General features: G+C 46.5%; 2 protein-coding genes and 1 non-coding gene across 4 annotated transcripts; 1 reads left to right on the top strand and 2 right to left on the bottom strand.

Moving 5' to 3' along the window:
• Positions 1–1,060: 1,060 nt before the first annotated feature.
• Positions 1,061–9,403, top strand: LOC143271012 (X-linked lymphocyte-regulated protein 5C-like). 2 transcript variants are annotated; one of them, XM_076562709.1, is made up of 8 exons: positions 1,061–1,379; positions 1,948–2,017; positions 2,910–2,944; positions 4,045–4,162; positions 4,919–5,018; positions 6,242–6,340; positions 8,799–8,903; positions 8,997–9,403. In XM_076562709.1, exons 1-8 carry the CDS (start codon positions 1,061–1,063, stop codon positions 9,069–9,071), a joined length of 921 nt encoding a protein of 306 aa, XP_076418824.1. In that variant the 3' UTR covers positions 9,072–9,403. The 2 variants fall into 2 exon arrangements, with proteins under 2 accessions (XP_076418824.1, XP_076418825.1); XM_076562710.1 differs by lacking the exon at positions 6,242–6,340 and having other exon boundaries at positions 8,997–9,395.
• A 2,302-nt stretch (positions 9,404–11,705) lies between these two features.
• Positions 11,706–12,689, bottom strand: LOC143270911 (histone H2A-Bbd type 2/3-like). Its single transcript, XM_076562245.1, has one exon. It carries the CDS (start codon positions 12,273–12,275, stop codon positions 11,901–11,903), a length of 375 nt encoding a protein of 124 aa, XP_076418360.1. The 5' UTR covers positions 12,276–12,689; the 3' UTR covers positions 11,706–11,900.
• Positions 12,690–20,184: 7,495 nt separating this feature from the next.
• LOC143271116 (small nucleolar RNA SNORA70) lies at positions 20,185–20,324 on the bottom strand. The gene has a single exon (XR_013048340.1). It is a non-coding gene; the product is annotated as a small nucleolar RNA SNORA70 (small nucleolar RNA).
• Between the last annotated feature and the right edge of the window lie 885 nt (positions 20,325–21,209).

The following is a 21,209-nucleotide window of genomic DNA, read 5'->3' as shown; positions in this document are numbered from 1 at the left end:
CCATCCCCCAGCACAGCCAAGTGCAGACCATCTCAGACACCTGCACTCAGGCCCATGGTCCTAATCATCCTCTATGCGGACCTGCTGGGTAACGCCACAAAGAACCCAAGAAGGGCTCCCACAGGACATACAGAACATCCCACAGCATGAATTATTAGTTTTGCCTTTAATTATGTTCATCCCTGATCAACACAAACCTCTGTCCAACACATTCATCTTCGTTCCCAGGCTGATGGAAGCTCCAGCTTGTGGCTATATATTTATTTGGAACATGGGAGCCCTTAGATCTCAGGAACAAGACATACCCCCTCTTAAGTGCTTTGGACTTGCAACACACATTTTTTTTTCAATTTTAGCTCACCGAACAGAAGGAAGCTTGTAATTCAATATAAATGAATAAGATTGGAGAAAGGGAGGCATAGAGGAAGGAAGAAATATAGAAAGCAGTATGTTTGGTCCACAGTTCCATAGGGAAATTTTTCCTTGTATTGCTCTTTACTTCTGTTTTTAATTAATTATTTTAGTTTATAAAATGATATATTTCATTATAACCATGTTTTTGTGCATTTTCATATGTTTATGATATTGTATCTTGCTCTCGTTGCATGTAACTGTCTCCACCATTCCTGCACTTGCTCATGTGATTGGTCTGCCTTATACTCCTGCAGTCCTAGTCAGATTACACACACACAGACACAGACACAGACACAGACACGGACACACACACAGACACAGACACAGACACGGACACACACACAGACACATACACAGACACACACACACACACACACACACACACACCCCTCATATATGTATGCCATCTGGGCCCACTTGCTGGGCCTTTCTCACGTATAGGTGCTGTTCCAGCCAATCAGTAAGCATGCTTGCTTGTGGAGGTAGGCAGTAGCTAGGTGTTACTTTCCTGAAAAGAGAAAGAGGTTTCTGGGGGGGGGGAGGTGTTCTCATAATAGGATCCTCTTGGTGGGTGACAAGAAATCAGCAGAAAGGGCTGAGACTGAGGGCTACAGGCCTGTGGGGAGCTCTGCATTCAGCCAGAAAAATGGAACAGAAAGTGATTGGATGTGGTGGGATATCAGTGTCATCCTCCTGCCTCCTCTTTGCTCCAGCACAGCAAGTGCCAGGACACATGGCCACAGCCTGTGGAGTCCCGGTACCTGTTTCCATTGCCGTCATGAAATTTCTTCTTGGTGTCTTTACTGTCTGTGCACACCAACATTTCAGGAGTTCTGCCCAGCCCGGCAAGGTCCCAGCCATGTCAACCAAGGAACAGAAAGACATGGAGAGACGTGCCAAGCGCCCAAGGGTTGATCAGAATCTCCCATCAGATGACTTCCAGAACCCAGATGCAATCACCCCTGGTAACAACTGATAAGGGGCATACAGGGCTGGGCCTAACGGAGAGGACATTCTACTACTCCTTGGCAGGTGGAGCACAGGGCTGGCGTGGTACTAACCAGGTCATTGCATGGGATTGGGTGGGTGGGGTGGAGATGGGAGATTCGGGTGCTGAGAGCTGATTCTCAAGCGTGTTCTGGGTTTCTGTCCCCACCTGACGTTCTCACCCTGTGGCGGAGGTACAAGGCTCACAGAGGAGAGCCATTGTCCTGGCCAACGTGCCTCTGACAGAGCCCATGGGTCACAGTGGATTTCCTTGAAAAGCTTGTACAAATACATGTAGCTGCTGTCCCCAGACTCTGGCCGAGCTGAATTTCACGTGTGTGTGTGTGTGTGTGTGTGTGTGTGTGTGTGTGTGTGTGTGTGTGTGTGTGTTGGGGTGGGGGGCATGAGTTCCTGGAAGACTACTTTAAAACTGTTGTTGGCCATGGGCTCAACCAACCCTAGAGTGAAGCTGTTTCCCATGTGTGATGATGAGAACAGCACACTTCATTTGCAAAGGTTTTTTTTTTTCCTTTCTTCTCAATGCAGCAAACAATCCAGCAGTTGATACCAGTGAGATGGGCAGCTGTTCCTCAGGACCAGACGTGCAAGCGGCCAGGTGATGTCTTAAAGGAACTTTGGCCTGTCCCAGGAGGTAGTTTCAGTGTGGTTACATGCAGGCATACAAAGAAATTTCTGCCCTTTGCTGGAAAATGGATCCAAACGGGGAGTTTGGTGTTAAGTGAAATAAGCCAGCACCACAGAGACCACAGTCACCTGTTTTCTCTCATTTGATGATCCTAAATTATAAATAGGTCCATAAAATAATAGAAGCCAAATTCAGAAGAGAGGCTGGGAAGAGGCAGGCAATGCCCAATAGAGGGGAAGGTTTGAGGAGTAGAGGCAGACTCTGGAGGTTGAATATGGTCACATGGCATGAAAGTTGAAGAGACACTGGCTGAGTGATAGAGGAAGCCTAGCAGGAGGGTACTGAGGAAGGATGAGAGTGAATATAGCTGGAGTGCACGACAGATGGGTGAGTACACCTTTATGAAGCGCCTTGCAGCTGTACCGTGAATGGATTCCAGTAAACCTTTAGTATAAAATCCCCTACGCTGCCACAACATAACACGAAGTCACCGCTTGAGGAGAGGAGACACTTCCGTGGAGCTGCCTGCAGTTGGGCAGGGAACGGACGCCAGGGATGCAGTTTTCATGTGTCATCCAACACCCAGCCAGAGGTTGGGGTCCTTGGGGATACAGCTGACTTTGAGTCACCCATGCTCCAGTAAGTAACCCTTACCCATGTGCCCCTATGTATTCTGCAGTGAACTCATTGGTTCACTGTGAAAACGCGAATAAAGGAATAAAAGTAATGGCCCCAAACAGGAAAATCCAACTTTGCCTCACGTAAGCGCTAGTCTCTTCAAAACCGAGCGCCTCACCTTTCCTTCGAAGCAAACTTGGCATGTTTGTCCTCAATTAAGGATCCTTGTGTGCATTTTCCATAGGGAGCCTGTTCAGAAGAGGATACCGGATTTCAAAGGTGTGTTTGAGCAGATGTTGCTAGTCCCAGAGCCCTCTTTCTGACCCTACAACTTAAGATGTGGTGAGAACGTGGTCACCAGCCAACAGGACTCTGTTACACTTCTGTCGCCCAGAGGATTTTTGGGGGGTGGGGTGGGGTGGGGTGGGGGAGACAATAAATTACCATTTATCCTTCAGGCGGCACCTTTAGTTTAACTTTTAACTAGCCTCTCTGAGCAGGGGTGTGTTGTAGCTGTCACTGAGGCCTCGGGGAGAGTTTCCTGCTTCCTGCATTGCTGGAGAGTGTTACTAGGGATGATGGGCAAGCAGATAAATCTCTGCCTTTTACCTTTACTGCACGAGTGGCATGTCGCATTTCAACAGCTGTTTTTCACCTTCTGAATTAAGTCATTTTTTTTTTCCTGGCTTTCCGAAGTTGCTCTCCTCCAGGAACCCCTGCCAAAGGAGGGCATGGAAAACAGCCTTTAGGCCATACACGTTTATGAGCCTGTCAGGGAACGCTGAAGGCAGCCACACTGTGGACAGGGAAGAAAAGGGTGATAGCATGCAAACATCATGCATGCCACACTAGCTTGTTTTCCGTCATCCACAGTAACCAAGTCAGTGTATCACACGCCCCTCAGGCTGAGACAGCTTTTATTCACTTGTATAGGTGGCCCTAAAACAGCATTACTGGAGAGACACCGTCAGTTCTTAGCCAGTGTATTGAGTCAGTTCGTACAAGCAAGGATGTCTGACAGCATTGCTCTCTCTGGTACAGATGAACTGCTTGGGTTTTTGAGGTGTCCAGAAAATGGTTTGTCAGGGGCGGTCACTCGTCAAAGCTCGATGCCCCCACACCTGTATTCCTAGCACTAGGAAGTGAAGGCAGGAGAATCAGGAACTGGAAGTCGCCCTCACTTGCCTCTCAAGTTTGAGACCAGCCTGGGCTACACAAGACCCGGTCTCAAATTAAAAAATAAAAATATAACGAAGAGCAAAATGGACACCAGATCTTTAGATACTCCTATTACCGTGTAGGTGATGTGTCAGGGATGAAAGTGCGCCTCTTCCTCTGGGTATTTGACTTAAAGTGATAGCATTTCCTTTCTCGACTAGGTGACGTTAATCGGTACCTTCTGGCAAAGAGGAAGCAGTTTGAAAAGGATATAAATGCCTCTTTCAGCAGCCTGAATGAAAACCTCCAGAGTGTTTTCAAAACCCAACAGAAGTCAAGGTAAAGTTGTGACCCTCTTGTCAAGGAGACCTGTACAGGCTTTGACTCTTCCTTCCAAAGTCACTCCTGCCTGCCATTGTGATCCTGCACAGAGTGGAGTCGCTAATGGGACCTACATAGCACTGCATTTTATCTATGAGCTAGTCCTATTCATAGCTGGTGGGACCCCCCCCTTCCCCCCTCTTTAAGCAGCTGAGATGTATTAGCTTCAAGACTGGCAAGAGACCAGCTTCCCCCTTACCAGATAACTTCCTGCAAGGAAGGCCAGTCTTCTATGGTCTACAAAACTATACCTATTAGGAGGTACCATCAGCACTCTTTTTGGTAGATCGTTGTGCCCATGTGGGGGGGGGGGAGGTTCTGTGCCCTCTCCGTGTATCTAAGTCCCAGAGGATGAAGGGTATGTTGCCTTCACAACACAGACTTGGGCTCTCAGAAGAATCTCCAGGTTACTCCATAAGGGAAAGGGAAGAGGAGTCTAGTTTTAAGCCAGGAATGCAATCTTGGGAAATGTATGCATCAGAGCGTCCTAGGTGTTCGAGAAGGAAGACACGTGAAATGGCGCGTCACTGGCAGCAAATTAGGACAACATTCTTCTGGGACGAGAGTCACATTGCCGCCTCTCAAGAGCCAATTTCATTCATGTCCCCTTTCTCTTTTGCTCCCCGCTCTGGTTTCAAAACGTTGAGTGTGTGTGCCATTGCCTTACCCACACGCAGTGTGACAATGCTCAGCAATTGTTACTGTGTTTTACAGGCAGGAGCTTCACTCCATGCACTCCCAGGTGTTTGAGTCTCTGTATCACAAGTGGCTGGACGAGGTGGGGAGAGCAAGGGAGCAAGAAGAACACCTTACTGTGAGTGTCAGGGCTTCAGTGCATCAAGTCGAGAGGGAAAGGGACAGGACAGGACGTGAGCATACGGAGACAAGGAGGGTGGTGAATGTGGCCTGGAGAGACTGGCCATCCTCTCTGGCTTGCTTCTTTTTCTGTAGAGGGGTGATGTGGTCATGGGTTAGGAGCCAGCATGGGGGGCTGGGGAGGCTGAGCAGGCACTGCCTGGAGAGTGCAAGAGAAGGTATGGGCTTGTATGCTCAGAGGGAGGGGACCCTTTGTGATCCACACAGTGCAGATGCCAAATAGTGCGGGACGGGGTGGGGTGGGGGTGGGGTGGGGGGAGGGTCCCAGGTGGCCTTCTGACACAGTGATCAGGGAGGCAGAGTGAGAACGGTCAGTATGGACACCGAGTAGTGCGGTCTTGGAGGAATATTTCATCCTGATGGAGGACAGAGCTGTACTCCCAAAGGCGCCGACTTCCAAAGGTGGGGAAGCAGAACCTAGAATCTGAGGGAGATGGAGACAGATTCCAGTCTGGTGGTGAGGAGCATGTTCTCTGGACCCCATTGCTTGGGATACAACCATAGTCCTGACACTTGCTCATTGTGAAAGCTCAGGAAAATAATTAACCTCCCTGCCTCAGTTTCCTAGGACTGAAAGCAGACCTGTGAAGAATCCCTACCTTTCTAGACTTTGCGTAGTCGGTGGTTTCATTTTGTGGCATGTTGCTATGGAACGTTTGACTGTGGGAGCTGATGCATGTTTGCTATTCGTCTTCCCTGCCCTTCTTATTTGGTTGATAATGTAGTTGATGGGAGGTTACAAGCTGGGGAATGACTGGTTGATGAGGAAGGCTTAGGTCAAAACTTTTTTTTTTTTTTTTTGAAAAGAAGGGTTTCCTTGGAAGCTATTCTGTGTCCTCGTTGTATTAAAATAAATACTTTATGAACACAAAGGAATGCTTTGTACTTAATTTTGGTGAGGTGAGAATCCACAGATTAGGTGGGTCTTGTGTTAATTTCAAAATGAATAATTATTTCATAGAATTTTTGCACAGGCTTGACAGACTATCTCACTCTGTGACTGGTCAGACCGTGTTATGTTGCTTTTGGCAGTGAAGGGCACGTCTTCAAACTTGTTCATGAATGCCAGAACACAAAACATCACGGGAAGCAATTCCTGTAAGCAGCAGGGTTGGATGTTCAGTTTTACTGACATTTTGTCATTGATTCCCTCTATTGCAGCTTATAGCTCAGCAGCAGATGAAGATTTTACAGAAAGCTCTAGAGGATCATGAAACCAGGATTGAAAACGCTAAAGATTTATGTGACACAGTTTTGAAGGTCTGGTGGATTGCACTTGTAACAGAACACACCCATTTTATGTCACACCAGGTGTCTATGAAAGCAGAAGACAGGTTGGCCCTTTCTCAGGTTGTGGGAGAAGTAATTAGTTTTGAAATCCGGGATCACATTCTCTTTGGATTATTGTCCCCACACATAGGAGAAATGCTAAGGTTTGTTTAAGCTGGGAAACTGATGACAGTGTTGGGGGCAGTGTTCTAGCATGGGAGCTGGTGACTGGAAATTTGCTTAGAAAGGAGCATACTGCATCGCAGTGATGAGCTACTATTGACCTCCCGTGACATTTCGAGGGAAATTGGCAAGTCTGGGGATCCTTCTGGTTTTCTTTGACTCGTTTGGATTGGACAGGTCGGTCAAACAAGCAATGGGCAAGGGTAGGTTTTATTTTCTTTCATGTTGAGTGTTTTGCAGTCTTCCGACATCAGCATTGTTCTTGAGTATTGGTGGTCGTGTATTTCAAGAGCTCCCCAAGAGATGTGGGGAATGACAAAGCTGGCAGAGGATTAACCCTCTTTGAACTGAGAGCTGCGAGCTGGCAATGGTAGCCTTGCTGAAGCTCTAGGTCCTGAGTGACCTCTATATACCCAGGAGTTGAAGCAGCCCTTCAATGGGAATTCTTTTTGATGCTCTCATTTAAATAGGCTATGAAATAATCTCTCCTCATATCTGATTCTGATGCCTTAACTCAAGTGCTCAGTGTGCCAAGGTAAATTAAATGTTTTCAAGATGCTATCGAGAAGCTAGGTCTGTCTTTGCTGAGCAAGCATGAGTACCCCAGTTAGTACCCTAGTGTATATCCCCAGCAGCCATGTGTCCTCCAGGCACGGCAACAGGTGCCTATAACCCCAGAGTGGTGAGGGTAGAGAGAGAGACACAAGGAGCCCTGGGGCTTGTGGGACCACCAGTACAGCCAAATTGGAAAACCCCGGGTTTAGTGAGAGACCCTGCCTCAAAAAGTCATGTGGTGAGCGGTTCAGGAAGGCGCAGGCACACGGGAGCACACACATATGCGTGCAAACATGTACATGTGAAGGAAATCACTTTGAGTGTTTTTTTTTTTTATCACCTCTGGTCTCCACACCCAAGCACACATACATGGACACCCTCTGGCACACACCCATGCACACAGAAAAGTAAAACTGAATTTTCAAGACCTTGGGGGCCATCTACATACATCCAGTCCTTTAGGAAGAGCTTAAGGAAAGGGAACATGCAGCTCTAGTGCAGCTGAATACTGCTTGGGAACTGGTTGGAAGAACTGACCGGAAAGGCTTGCTTCTAACTGTGAGTGCTCAATGTGAGTAGCACCACAGAGGGAGCCTTGTGACTGGGCCTCTCTGGCTTCCCAGGTGGTCCCTGCCCTTCTGCCCTGTGCTCTTCTGCCTCTCTCACTCTCTTGATCTCCCTCTGCTTCTCCACTCAGGCTTCCTTCCTTTCCTAGTCCTTGGCTCTGGCTCTGAGGGACTGTTGTTCTCTAACATGGCCTTCCCCTCTTCCAGATTTCCCAGTGGCCTTCCTTCTTAATTCTCTCTGCTTCCTGTGTCCTCTGCACAACACACCCGCTCCCCCCCCCCCAGCCTCTTGACAGCTTCACTGGCTGCCTGCTTCCCTCTGTCCATTTTGTCTTCCCTCCTCCCAGTGCACCAGCTTCCCCTGAAGTGGCTCCTATTCCGTGTCCATGCTTTGCTTCTGCTCTTTGCCCAGAAAGCTCCCCGCGCCTTGTCTTCCCTAAGGAAATCCTATGTTTTTACGGCTTGAAGTCACCATTTGTGTCCTTTTCAGCCGCGAGCCCAGCAAGCTCCCCTTCCATACCTGTTTTCAGCTAGTGTGCATGTCATCTGTTCCCAAGCTGCTCTGGGCCCTGAGAATAGGGCAGAGACCGAACAGGCATTTTGCAATTTCTGGACAGAGGGTGACACAGTTCTTTCTCCTCTGTGTCCACCACTGCAGTGTTCTTTGAGAGATCAGAGGGGTTTGAGTCCCCGCTTGCGCTTTTCTTAGATTGAAGGGTCATGGGATCGTACACTGTGTCTTCCTCTGAAAAATCACATTCCATGGACATAGCGAATGGCTCCTTCCTCTGGGGAAACCTTGGGGGTCTCCAACGTGGGCCTGTGCCTCGTTTTCCATGTCTGCTCCGTGGGACCTTTTAACTGATCCTCCACCCATTTTCCGAGATAAGTGCCTTAGCTGTTGTTGTCCCACAAGGGCACCACCTTAAAATGTGGCACTGGAGCTTTGTTTGGAGTGGCTATTTAGATGTGTGTGAAGTAGCCACTGTTCTTACTTTGAATTCATAACAAGCCTCCTTTGGATATGCAAAGTCGGTTCTTTTAAAATTAAATGAGGTGAGGTGTCAAGCCAAGCCAGGGCTTTGTGCTCAAGCAGAGTTTTGTTTGTTTGTTTGTTTGTTTGTTTGTTTGTTTGTTTGTTTCAGAAAGCCAAGGACTTGAGTAAACATCGAAAAGCTTTTATTGGTGGTGAAGAAAGTGAAGTGAAGAAAGAAATCTGCAAGGCGCAGGACAGAGTTATCATGGAAACTGTAAGTCCTGTGTCTGTAATGCCTTGTGCCTCGGGATGGCTTCCTACGGGCAGAGATGGAATAACAATTCCCTAATTCTCCATTTCCAAACAGCAAGAGCAAGATGTGTCTGTTGTTGAAACATACCTTCAATCCCTGGTCCTTGACCACTCTGAAGAAACCACCTGAAGCTCACGTAGAGGACGCACAGGGAGCATTAGCCGTGCTAAGAGGACGTTAGTAGCAGTCAGGGCAGCTCCTTTCTCTTTACTTTGCCTGTTAGAAATATGACTGAGACTCTGTTAACCGTTAAGTCAACCCCCAACAGTTCTGTGAGTAGCAACAGTTCAGTGTGGATCCTCTAGCCCCCGACAGCAAGGGAGATACATTCTCCCCAGCAGTGGCACTCTCATTTTGCAAGAAAATGTCATTTGATTTCACGATTGGCTTCTTTGGTTCCCTGTCACTTGCCCAAAGTGAATGTTACCTGTCTTATTTTAGGAAGAAATAAATAACGGTGGGATCCATTTTTCTCTGCGTGCTTTCATTTATTCAGGAGGTCACAGAGCCAATTCCATTGCAAACGGGCCTTTACAGGAAAACCAACCCAACATGTTCACTCAGACTTAAAACTGAGCACAACTCATGTTTTCCTGCCCAGATGTGCTAAACTGTTGACAGCGTTCCCACAGCAGAGCCAGATCTTAACGTGTTGGGTGTGAGCTTGCAGTGGGGCTGTGGCATTTCCCAAAGACTCGTTTCTGGGCTGTATTCAACACTGGTTGGAAGACACCTGCCCTTATCTTTGGTCACAAACATTTTATCATCGATGAATATCTGCATGAGCATTTACAGTTTCAGAATTTTAGATGGGTGTTTCCAGGAGCAATTTTTATAGTGCTTCTATTATTCATATTATTTACTCAGCTTGGATGTGGAATTGTACACAATAGGCCTCTAACTCTAAAAATTAAAGATTTCCTATTTTTTCCCTTATTTTTTCCCTGTGCTGTTTTATAAAGTCTTGAAAACCTTTTTCTGAATCCATTTGAAGTTGTCTTACTATATTCTTTATGCATATTCTTTGTGTAGCTTATAATTAAAAAGAAAACCCATCTCCCAAAACTGATTTCCATATTTCCCCCATATTCCTCATTTCATGTGTTTGTATTATCCATTCTTCTCTTCTTTTGTATATTTTTAAAATTGATTTATATATTTGAAATTATCCTTAGTTTTACAAGTGAATGTTCTTCATGATTTCATTACCACATATGTATATCTGCATATCTGCATACTGTATATATACCAAGCCACCAGACTTCAACCCTTTTCTTTCTTCCAAATATGCCATCTTCCAAAATCACCTGTTTCCAACAGTCTTCTCTTCTGTTTTCAGGTCCTTTAAATTATTACTTTTTTTCTCCACATATGATAGATAATATATTGTACTTGTGTTTCTACGTCTGGCTTTTTTTCCCTCTTAGTATCCTACAGTTCCATCCATTTGCTTACAAATGGCAGAATTTCATTCTCTTCATAAGCTGGGGGAGGCTTCAGATTTGTATGCATTTATGTAATTTTTTTTGCCTTCATGAGTTGGCCACTTGTGTTGTCTGTTTTTGCTTTTCTATGTCTCCTCTACTTGAATGGTCCTATGAAGTTGTTAGTTTCCTTTGTGTCAGGGGAGGGAAAGACAGAGTATGGTGAGTTTGCAGGGAACTGGGCAGATAGAAGCGATGGTGTCAGTGCTTAGACTGATGGGTACAGGCCTGAGCTGCTCCAGGTTATGGCCTCAGCTGAATTTGGGAGGGGTGGCCAAACATTGCAAATGAATGGGCAACTGCAGCTGTTTGAAGTAAGAAGTGGAAGGTAGCTATGGCATTCTTGCCCAGAGCATACAGAGAGGTTTCCAACTCCAGTCACAGGTCACGGGAACGATGTCTCAGATTCTGTCTGGCCATCATACCTATATGCAAATGATAGCCTGTGGGAGGAAACCAGTCGCCAAACAAATATGCTGAGGGTGGGACTTGGATAGCCAAAAATTGAAGGAAGGGCAAGCAGAGTGTCAGACCATTCGGCAAGTAACAGTCTGTAGGGTAGAGTTTAGCTTTAGGGACAGGACGTCATGTACAAAACCTCAATCCCAGGGCAGGCAAAGCCATAGATAGACGTTGGAGCATTCCAGGCACTGGCACACAGGTTATATCTTAATCACATCCAGTGCCAGGCAAACCTCCTGGCAGATCTTGCTGATGAATAATGATTAATAAAGGTTAATAATGAGTCATAATCCTCCATGACCCTATTCCTGACATGCCACTGTTCTGTTCTGTTCACGTCTGCATCCCCAGCCAAAAGGCCGCCTTGGCACGTGGGTCGTCTCTGCTCTGTGGTCTCCTATGAGAAGGCCATCTTTCTGATGCAGCTGGCCAGGCTGGCCCTGCATGCGTGTTCAGGGCCAAGAGGTGCATCGTGGGTACCCCCACCCAGGTCCCCCCTGTCTCCCTCCAAAGCGGCGGTTCCCCCACCACCCCGGCCTGCCTTCCACACCTGCACCCCGAACACCACTGTGTTGCCGCACTAGGCCACCCTGACCTTCTTCCCCTACCTTCCACTCACTCCCACCTCATGCCCAAAGGAAAAACGAGGGAAACCAGCCTGTAGGTCACCCGCACCCCAGCACCACTCCCACCCGCTGTGTTCCTCCAAGTAGGCCCACCTCACCCTCTGCCCCCACCGCCGCCCTCACCCCCAGCCCCAGCCCCAGCCCCAGCCCCAGCCCACCCCGTGCCAAAGGAAAAGCCAGGGAAGCAAACCTACGGGGTTCTCGAACTAAAGCTTTAATAAGAGCACAACAGGGAGAAGGAAGGGGCGAGGCTGACCAGCCTCGCAGGGCTGTCTGTGGGGAAGTTGGGGCGGGATGAACTGATGCTCGGCGGCGGAGAGACTGGGGCGGATGGGCAGGTCAGCAACCCAGAGCCAGCCAGCAGCAGCAACGGCTGCGGGTAGTAGCTAGCGTTGACGTCGACGCCCACGATGAGGGCCACCAGCCGGGGCCACCTGGGAGATGGTGGCGAACTGGAACAGTTCGCTGAGCATCGTGTTATTGTAGACAGTCATGTCCAGCAGCTCTGGGGTGATGAGCCTCTGTGCGCCTCGGCGTTGGGCCTCATTGCCTGCCAGCTCCAGCAGCCTGCGGGTCAGGAACTCCAGGATGGCGGTCAGCAAGATGGGCACCGTTTCGCTCAGCCGCCGGCCATGGCCGCTCTCCCGAAGATGGTGTTCCACCAGGCTCACAGAGAAGGTCAGCTCGGCTCTGGAGGTGCGGGAGCGGCGAGACGACGACGACGACGACCCTCGACGGCTGCCCTGTCTGGTCCTGGGCATGTTGGCCTCGGAGCGCGACCTCACAGGCTGGTTCCGCTCCACCTGGCTGCTCTCTGCTGGCCCGCTGGGCTCTGGGCCTCCAGGCCGATCCCAACGGCCCCCTCTGCGTCTGGCTGCGTATCCTAGCGACGCCTCACGGTCGAAGGTCACTCTTCCGTGCTCCCACTCCAGCTCCCACTGATGACGTGTCGTGTGTCATGGCTCCCAGGCAGCCCTCGCTAGGGGCGCTGTCGCCACCTTGACACCTTGGGCTGCTCAAGGAGCCTTCTAGGAAAGACCTGGGGGGGGGCAACTCAGTGGTTCCTTTGAGAACCAAGCCCTTCTTCACAACCCTCGGCTTCTAAGGTACTTTCACCGTGCCTACCCATTAAGCGTGAGCTCTTTGTCCCTGCCTTCCCCACCACCACCCACCACCCACCCCACGCCCCACCCAGGATCCCAGTCACCGCTGTAAACCTGAGGGTTTTTTTTTCCCTTTTCCTGCCGGAGACTTAAACTCGGAGCTCCAAGCATCCCGAGCAAATCCAGAGCTACAGGCTTTCCTGGTCCCTGGGGCCCCTTAGCCACTACTCTGCTTTCTGCCGCGTCAGCTCATCTCTGAGTTGGACAGCTCTTGTAGGTGGAATCATTCGGCAATCTGTCCTCTTGAGTGTACCCGTGTCTGTCCGTTTCACTTAGCATCCTGGATTCATGATGTTTCACCCACAGTACACAGTTCCTTGTGTCTCACCTCGCCTATGTAGCGGCTTGAACCAGTGCTCCTCCATTCCTTTCCACACCCGAATAATAGTCCACTGTATGCTAACAAGTCCTTTGTAGAACATTATTTTAAGCTGTGTTACTCTTGTTTGTGTAGCATGAATCTTAAAGAGTCTTATTAATAAAACCAACCCAGGGCCAGGTATGGGGTTGAACACTGAATGATCAGAGACACAGAACAAGCCACAGCCACGTCACCTTGCCAGTTTCTCAGCTCATCCTGTTTCCTCAGACTGGAAGCCTCTGAGTCCTCATCCAAATGGATCTCAGCCGAATTGCTGCTCAAAAGCCTAAAAGCTTAACCAGCCAAATGCTTCTAGTTTCTGGTCTTCACGCCTAATATAGTTTTCTGCTTTCTGCCATCACTCCCTGGGATTAAAGGCGTGAGTCATCATGCCTGGCTATTTCCAGTGTGGCCTTGAACTCGCAGAGATCCATGCCTCCAGAAAGCTAGAATTAAAGGTGTGAGTGCCACCATTTTCTAGCCTCTGTATCTAGTGGCTGTTCTGTTCCCTGACCCCAGATAAATTTATTAGGGTCACACGATATTTTGGGGAACACAATACCACCACATCCCCCCCCTTTTGTTGTATAAAATTTTAAAAAGCTTATAACTAGTGCAAGAAAAACTATATCCAATAAGCATATACAATATATACAGTCAAGAATTACATTGACGATGTCTAGTCCATTAACATTTGAAAGATTCAGACCAATAACTCCATTAATATATAACAACGTCCAGTCCATTTGCATTTGATAAACTCAGACCAAAAAAATTCATTACTTATCCTATTTAAAACAAGTAGTTCCTTTTTAAAAAGTAGATTTAATAATTGACCTTTTTATCTTATCATATCCATATTCTCTCTTTTCTTTTCATAATAGATTCAATAGTCTTCTACTTTTTGTCATTTATATATCTTCCCCTTTTTCTTTTTAGAGTAGATTCAACGATCTACCCATTTATCCTATTATTTCTTTATCTTTTTTTCTCAGAGTAGATTCAATGATCTACCTCATATCTATATTCTCTTTTTTCTTTTCTTTTTTTTAAACAAAAACTCTGAACCTAATCTCCTTGTTCAGCTTTTTCCCTGACCATTAACAATTAACAACTTGTAACTAACCGTCATAAAGTGACAATATCCCTAACTTACTAAACAACCAAAAAACACCCACCCCACTTCTTGGGAATGTGGGCGTCGTGTACTTAAAATTGCTTCCTACATTCTGGGGGTTAAGACAACCTTAGGGAATCCTAAAAACAAAATTTGGGGGTTAATTGTCAAGTCCTGATAAAGTTAGTTGTATCTGAGTCAATTCAAGATGGCAGAGACAAGCAGACGTAGGTAGGCCCTTTGCAGCTGCCCGCAGAGGTAGACGGGCCCAGCAGCAGCCGACAGGGACTTTCAGGCCCGGAGGCAGCCGGCGGAGACATTTGGGCCCAGCGGCGGCCCACAGAGGTGGACAGGCCCTGCAGCGGAGATAAGCAGAGGGAGGTGGACGGGCCCGGCAGTGGCGGCAGACAGAGACATTCGGCCGACAGAGACATTCAGGCGCGGCGGCAGCGACCCACAGAAGTGGACAGGCCACGCGGCGGAGACAGGCAGACACAGGTCGGTGACCTGCGGAGGTGGATGGGCCCAGTGGCAGCAGCCAACAGGGACATACAGGCCCAGCGGCAACCAGCAGAGACATACAGGCCCAGTGGCAGCCCGCAGAGGTGGTTGGGCCCGGCAGCAGTGACAAGCAGAGGTAGGTAGGCCTGCGGTGGCAGGCAGCAGAGACATACAGGCCCGTTGGTGGCCCGCAGAGGCAGACACATCCAGCGGCAGCTGACAGGGACATACAGCCCCAGCGGCGGAGACAAGTGGATGCAGGTGGGCCTGTGGCGGCGGGACCCAGGGGTGGACAGGCCTGGGGACGGAGAGGGGCGGATGCAGCTTGGAACAGGGATACCCCTAGCCCCAACACCTGGGGAAGAGGCTATCTCCGTGGGTCGGAACCAGGGTGAGTCTGGGCACTCCGTCTGGGGACAACCCAGGGCCCAACTGCTGATCCTGTGAAACCCAACAACTTGGAGGTGAGACTACCCTGCTCAGCTGAAACCCATCTGGGAGAGGATTCAGATGCCTACAGTTTGAAGTCTGAAGAAACAAGATCAGCTGAGGAGTTGACAAATGAACAAAACGTGACCTGGGAACACAGAAGAAGGCGCTACCCAGCCACTAAACCAGATCACCAGAATCATAAGTATATAATTCACCGACTGAAATCAGCTGTCCCTGAAGAAACAGCCCAATAGCAACAATTTAACCAAGAACCCCTACTAAACCAAGACTAAAAATTAGAACAAGAGAGGCACTCTCAGACACAGACACCACCTGCACCGCAGAGAGGAAGAGATGAGTAGACACCAGCGCAAAAATACAGGCAATAACATAAAGACCTATATGGCAATATCAGAACCTAGTGATTCTACACCTGCAAGACCTAAACATACCATGACAGAAGAAACAGAAGAGATCAACCCTAAAAATGACTTTAAGAAGATGATAGAGGCCCTTAAAGAAGAAATAAAACATTCCCTCAATGAGGAAATAAAAACTTTCCTTAAAGAGGAAATGAAAAACTACCTTAAAGGGGAAATAAAAACTTTCCTTAAAGAGGAAATGAAAAACTCTCTTAAAGAGGAAATAAAAACTTTCCTTAAAGAGGAAATGAAAAACTACCTTAAAGAGGAAATAAAAACTTTCCTTAAAGAGGAAATGAAAAACTCCATTAAAGAGGAAATAAAAAACTCCCTTAAAGAAATGGAAGAAAAAACGAACAAAAAATGGGAAGAAATCAAATCAAGCCTAGAAAAAGCAATTAAACAGATGAAAGAAACATTCCAAGATCTGAAAAATGAATTTGAGACAATAAAGAAAACACATGCTGAGGGAATGCTGGAAATAGAAATCCTGACAAAACGAACAGGAACTACAGAAACAAGCATAACCAACTGATTGCAAGAGATGGAAGAGAGAATCTCTGACACTGAAGAAACGATAGAGAAAATAGATTCGTCAGTCAAAGGAAACACTAAAGACAAAAAAGTCGTAACACAAAATGTCCAGGAAATTTGGGACACTATGAAAAGACCAAACCTAAGAATAATAGGGATAGAAGAAGGAGAAGAATACCAACTCAAAGGTACAGAAAATATATTCAACAAAATTATAGAAGAAAACTTTCCTAACCTAAAGAAAGAAATACCTATGAAGATACAAGAAGCTTACAGAACACCGAATAGGCTGGATCCAAAAAAAAAAGTCCCTTCGCCATATAATAATCAAAACACTAAACACACAGAACAAAGAAAAAATATTAAGAGCCGCAAAGGAAAAAGACCAAGTAACATATAAAGGTAAACCCATCAGAATAACACCAGACTACTCAATAGAGACTATGAAAGCTAGAAGATCATGGACAAATCTCATGCAGACACTAAGAGACCACGGATGCCAACCCAGACTATTATACCCAGCAAAACTCTTAATCACCATAGGCGGAGTAAACAAAATATTCCAAGATAAAACCAGATTTAATCAATACTTGTCTACAAACCCAGCCCTACAGAAAGCACTAGAAGGGAAAATTCAACCCAAAGAAGCTAAACACATCCATGAAAAATCAAGCAATAGATAATCCCACACCAACATACACCACAGAAGGACAACACAACACAACCACAAAAAATAACAGGAATCAACAATCATTGGTCATTAATATCCATCAATATCAATAGTCTCATCTCACCTATAAAAAGACATAGGCTAACAGAATGGATAAGAAAACAGAACCCATCCATCTGCTGCATACAAGAAACACACCTTAACTTCAAAGATAGACACTACCTCCGAGTAAAGGGCTGGGAAAAGGCTTTCCAAGCAAATGGATCTAAGAAACAAGCTGGTGTAGCTATCCTAATATCTAGAGAAAAAGGATGTTTCAAAAGAGAAGAAGTCTTGTGGCAATGCCTCAGTGGTCCAGGTAACTACCAGAACTCGGGAATCTGTGACAGAGACTAAGGCAGCAGAGATCTAGAGTGGAGTGCTGAGTTCTGGCAAACAGCTGCATCTTTCTTCCAGTAAGTACCTGAACAGGGCTGATGTGAATTATGTACAGTCCAGATTTTAAGAATCATATGCTCTCAGGGATCTCCACAAACTAGTGGGTGTCCTCCCTCACTGCCCCTGTGAGACAGTCTCTGTACGGGAGAGGCCTCACGTGACTCTGTCTCTGGTGTTCCTCTGGGGACACCTGTGTGAGAAACTGTATGCTCCAAAACCAGCTCTCATGTCCTTTGGCCAATGCCGGAGTGTGAAATAGTCCAACGTGGGAAACAAAAGATGATCCCAATCGGGAATCGTGACATTTTTTTTTTTTTTTGGATGATGGTCATGTTCTGTTTTGAAATAACCTCTGTGTATTTCATTTATTTTCTTTTACCTGGCGATCTCTGAGCAGGCTTCAGGTTTTGACAGTTGATGAAAGATACGACAACCATTAATGTGTGGGTGAAAAGCTTGGTGAAATTCTGAGTGAAGTTTAAGTTAAAGTTGGTTGAACTTGGGATTGACTGGGAGGCCAAAGATTTAAAGAGCAGAAGATTCTCTCAAGACACAAGTTGTGTGATAATAGTGTGTTTTGTGTGTGTGAATGAGAATTTGTAAATGTTGAATTCTAGGCTTCGACAATCATTGTCAGTGCAGATCAAGCTGCAAGTATTTATGTTTTAAAACTTAAATTATAAAGCTAGTTATGTCTTTCTAACAACTAGTTTTAATGTTTATGAGCATATTTTACCTACATTACCTTTTCAGGATGTTGAAAAAGATGCATCAAAAGCACAGACTGGAGGCTGGGGGCTAGATGGTTTTGAGGAAGAGGTCTTGGTGGACTCTTTCATAGAGCAAAGGGAAGCAATGCCTTCTGGGAAATGAGCTAAGTTTGAATCTAGTCTTTAAGATTAGAAGTCAAAAACAAAAATATTAAGGAAAGGAAAACCTTGGGATGGCTTCCTACGGGCAGAGATGGAATAACAATTCCCTAATTCTCCATTTCCAAACAGCAAGAGCAAGATGTGTCTGTTGTTGAAACATACCTTCAATCCCTGGTCCTTGACCACTCTGAAGAAACCACCTGAAGCTCACGTAGAGGACGCACAGGGAGCATTAGCCGTGCTAAGAGGACGTTAGTAGCAGTCAGGGCAGCTCCTTTCTCTTTACTTTGCCTGTTAGAAATATGACTGAGACTCTGTTAACCGTTAAGTCAACCCCCAACAGTTCTGTGAGTAGCAACAGTTCAGTGTGGATCCTCTAGCCCCCGACAGCAAGGGAGATACATTCTCCCCAGCAGTGGCACTCTCATTTTGCAAGAAAATGTCATTTGATTTCACGATTGGCTTCTTTGGTTCCCTGTCACTTGCCCAAAGTGAATGTTACCTTTCTTATTTCAGGAAGAAATAAATAACGGTGGGATCCATTTTTCTCTGCGTGCTTTCATTTATTCAGGAGGTCACAGAGCCAATTCCATTGCAAACGGGCCTTTATAGGAAAACCAACCCAACATATTCACTCAGACTTAAAACTGAGCACAACTCATGTTTTCCTGCCCAGATGTGCTAAACTGTTGACAGCGTTCCCACAGCAGAGCCAGATCTTAACGTGTTGGGTGTGAGCTTGCAGTGGGGCTGTGGCATTTCCCAAAGACTCGTTTCTGGGCTGTATTCAACACTGGTTGGAAGACACCTGCCCTTATCTTTGGTCACAAACATTTTATCATCGATGAATATCTACATGAGCATTTACAGTTTCAGAATTTTAGATGGGTGTTTCCAGGAGCATTTTCTAGTGTTGTCTTTAGAGTTTAACTTTCATCAAGTAGTTCTGCTTGCATGTTTGTGTTTGTCTAATTCTTGAGTTATTCTTTTACCCCTGTCCTGTCCTCTGTTTTCTTTATGAATCTTTAGAATCTGTGTTCATTCCATTTCACACATATTTTCATGGGTGTGTACTTGTTGAGACTTTGTGAGCATATTCCAAGCATGTGTCGGCACCCTTTAAGGCCAGAACAGGGGCTCAGTTTCCCTGGGGCTTGAGTTACAGGCGGTTGTGAGCTACCCAAGGTGGGTAGTGGCTAGCTGGATTCCAGTCTTCTGGAACAACAGCAGGTGCTCACAACTGCTGAGTCATCTCTTCAGCCCTGTTCAACACATTTGAAATTGCTTCACCTTTTACTTGGAGTTTGTGAGCTAAACTTATTCTTTGTGTAGATTACAGAAATGAATCTATGATGGAAAACAAAACCCTTCTGACAGGGAAGAGAGGAATGTTGATCATTTCCCCCTGTGCTGTCCCTTTTCATGTGGCCCTGTCTACCACTCTTTTCTTTCAAATTTTCCTGGTGGTTTCAGTTTTAATTGTTCTTTGAAGATGAGCCTGATGGATTTTCAAAAACATTACGTGTGTGTATGTGTGTGTGTGTGTGTGTGTGTGTGTGTGTGTGTGTGTGTGTGAGAGAGAGAGAGAGAGAGAGAGAGGATGACACACTCTGTATCTTCTGTCACCCACCCCCATTTTTTTTCCACACAGGATGTGAAATTTATTACTGAACATGATTTAGTAGGGTAGAAGAGAGCACCACAGTAGACAACCTCAGGAGTGCAGGGCCCGCCAATGCCCAGCGGACCATGATTGGTGGTGTATTTACCCCCTCAGCCATCAGGGATGAGTCGCTTCTCAGTGTCCATGTCTTTAGATCAATCTGCATTCAACTTAGCAAAGACCCACCTCTTTGAGATGTGGGTCTGGAGAGAGACAGATGAAAAAAAAAAACTCAGTGAGGATGATCAGGGAAAGAAAGTGGGAGGAAGGGGCTTAATAACATCACTTGCCCTCTGGCAGTCAGAGCTTGAAGTTGGCTTTCAACTTTCAACATAGGGCCTCCACTAGATGTTCCTTATTCTGAAGTGTGATTCAAGTGGACACAATGGCCTGGACAATGAGAACCCTGGCCATGGTAAGCTGAGGCACCACAAATACCTGCCTGGAGCCTAGACTGAGCACAACATTGAGATCAGAGACTTGAAAAGCCATCAGAAAATTGTCTCCCAGGTCCCTTAGGGTAGCTCATATAAGCAATAGGGTGAATTCACTCCCAAAGAGTGTGCCGTTAGCAACCATTGTACACTAGGCCCCCATGAGGAAAGGGACCTACCTGGTCAGCTTAGTTGGGCTGCGGATTTACCTTATCTTTTAAGGCACAGCCTCTCGGTGAACATGGAACTCACTGATTTGGCCAGGCTGAGTGGCCAGGAGCTTTGGAGATGGATCCACCAGTCTCTGTCCTCCACCCCAGACATGCTGGCTCTGGGCTTAAAGAGTATTACTGTGCTTGCATTTTCCATGGGTGCTCGTGGTCTAAACTCATGTCCTCGTGTTTGCATGGCAAATACTTTACCCACTGAGCCATCATCCTTGCCCATCTTTAATTTTATGGTTGGTAACGTTAGTGTTACAAATGAATGACATTTATGGTGCCATTTCCTCCCATGTACATATGTGTACAGATGATACACAGCCTCACCATGTTTCTAACTTCTCCCACACTCTCAGATGCTGCATCTCACAGACCTTTTCACAGTCTATAATAGTTCTACTCTGGTCCATGGGTTTGATTTTTTTTCCAGTTTTCATGTATGAAATAAAAGAGAATATGTGACACTTGGTGTATTTCTCTTACTGTTAAGTAATGCCCTGTTACATTCATTTGCCTGTGGAGAACAGGCTTTCCTTTTCTTGTCCCTCATGTGAATGTGCCATGGAAGGTATGTATTATATAATATATGCTGTATATAATATAGCATTTTCTTCATGCTGTCATGTGTTGATGGCCACCCAGGATACTTACTTGAGCTTGTACATGTCTCCTCTAACTAGAAGGCCATGTGTCTTGGTTAGTCTAGGTTGTCAACTGGGCTGGATTGACAAGATGCCTGGAGTGAGATTAGGGAAGCTCACTTCTGGTGTGCCTGTTACAGCATCATTTTCAGAGAAGACTGATTCACAGTAATTCTGCATGTGGATACTCCATACAGTAGTCTGGGAGCCCAGGCAGAATTAAAGA

Source organism: Peromyscus maniculatus, chromosome X (assembly GCF_049852395.1).
Source record: "Peromyscus maniculatus bairdii isolate BWxNUB_F1_BW_parent chromosome X, HU_Pman_BW_mat_3.1, whole genome shotgun sequence".
Taxonomy (NCBI): domain Eukaryota; kingdom Metazoa; phylum Chordata; class Mammalia; order Rodentia; family Cricetidae; genus Peromyscus; species Peromyscus maniculatus.
The sequence above is the reverse complement of the archived record's forward strand: the minus strand, read 5'-3'. Positions and strand labels throughout refer to the sequence as shown.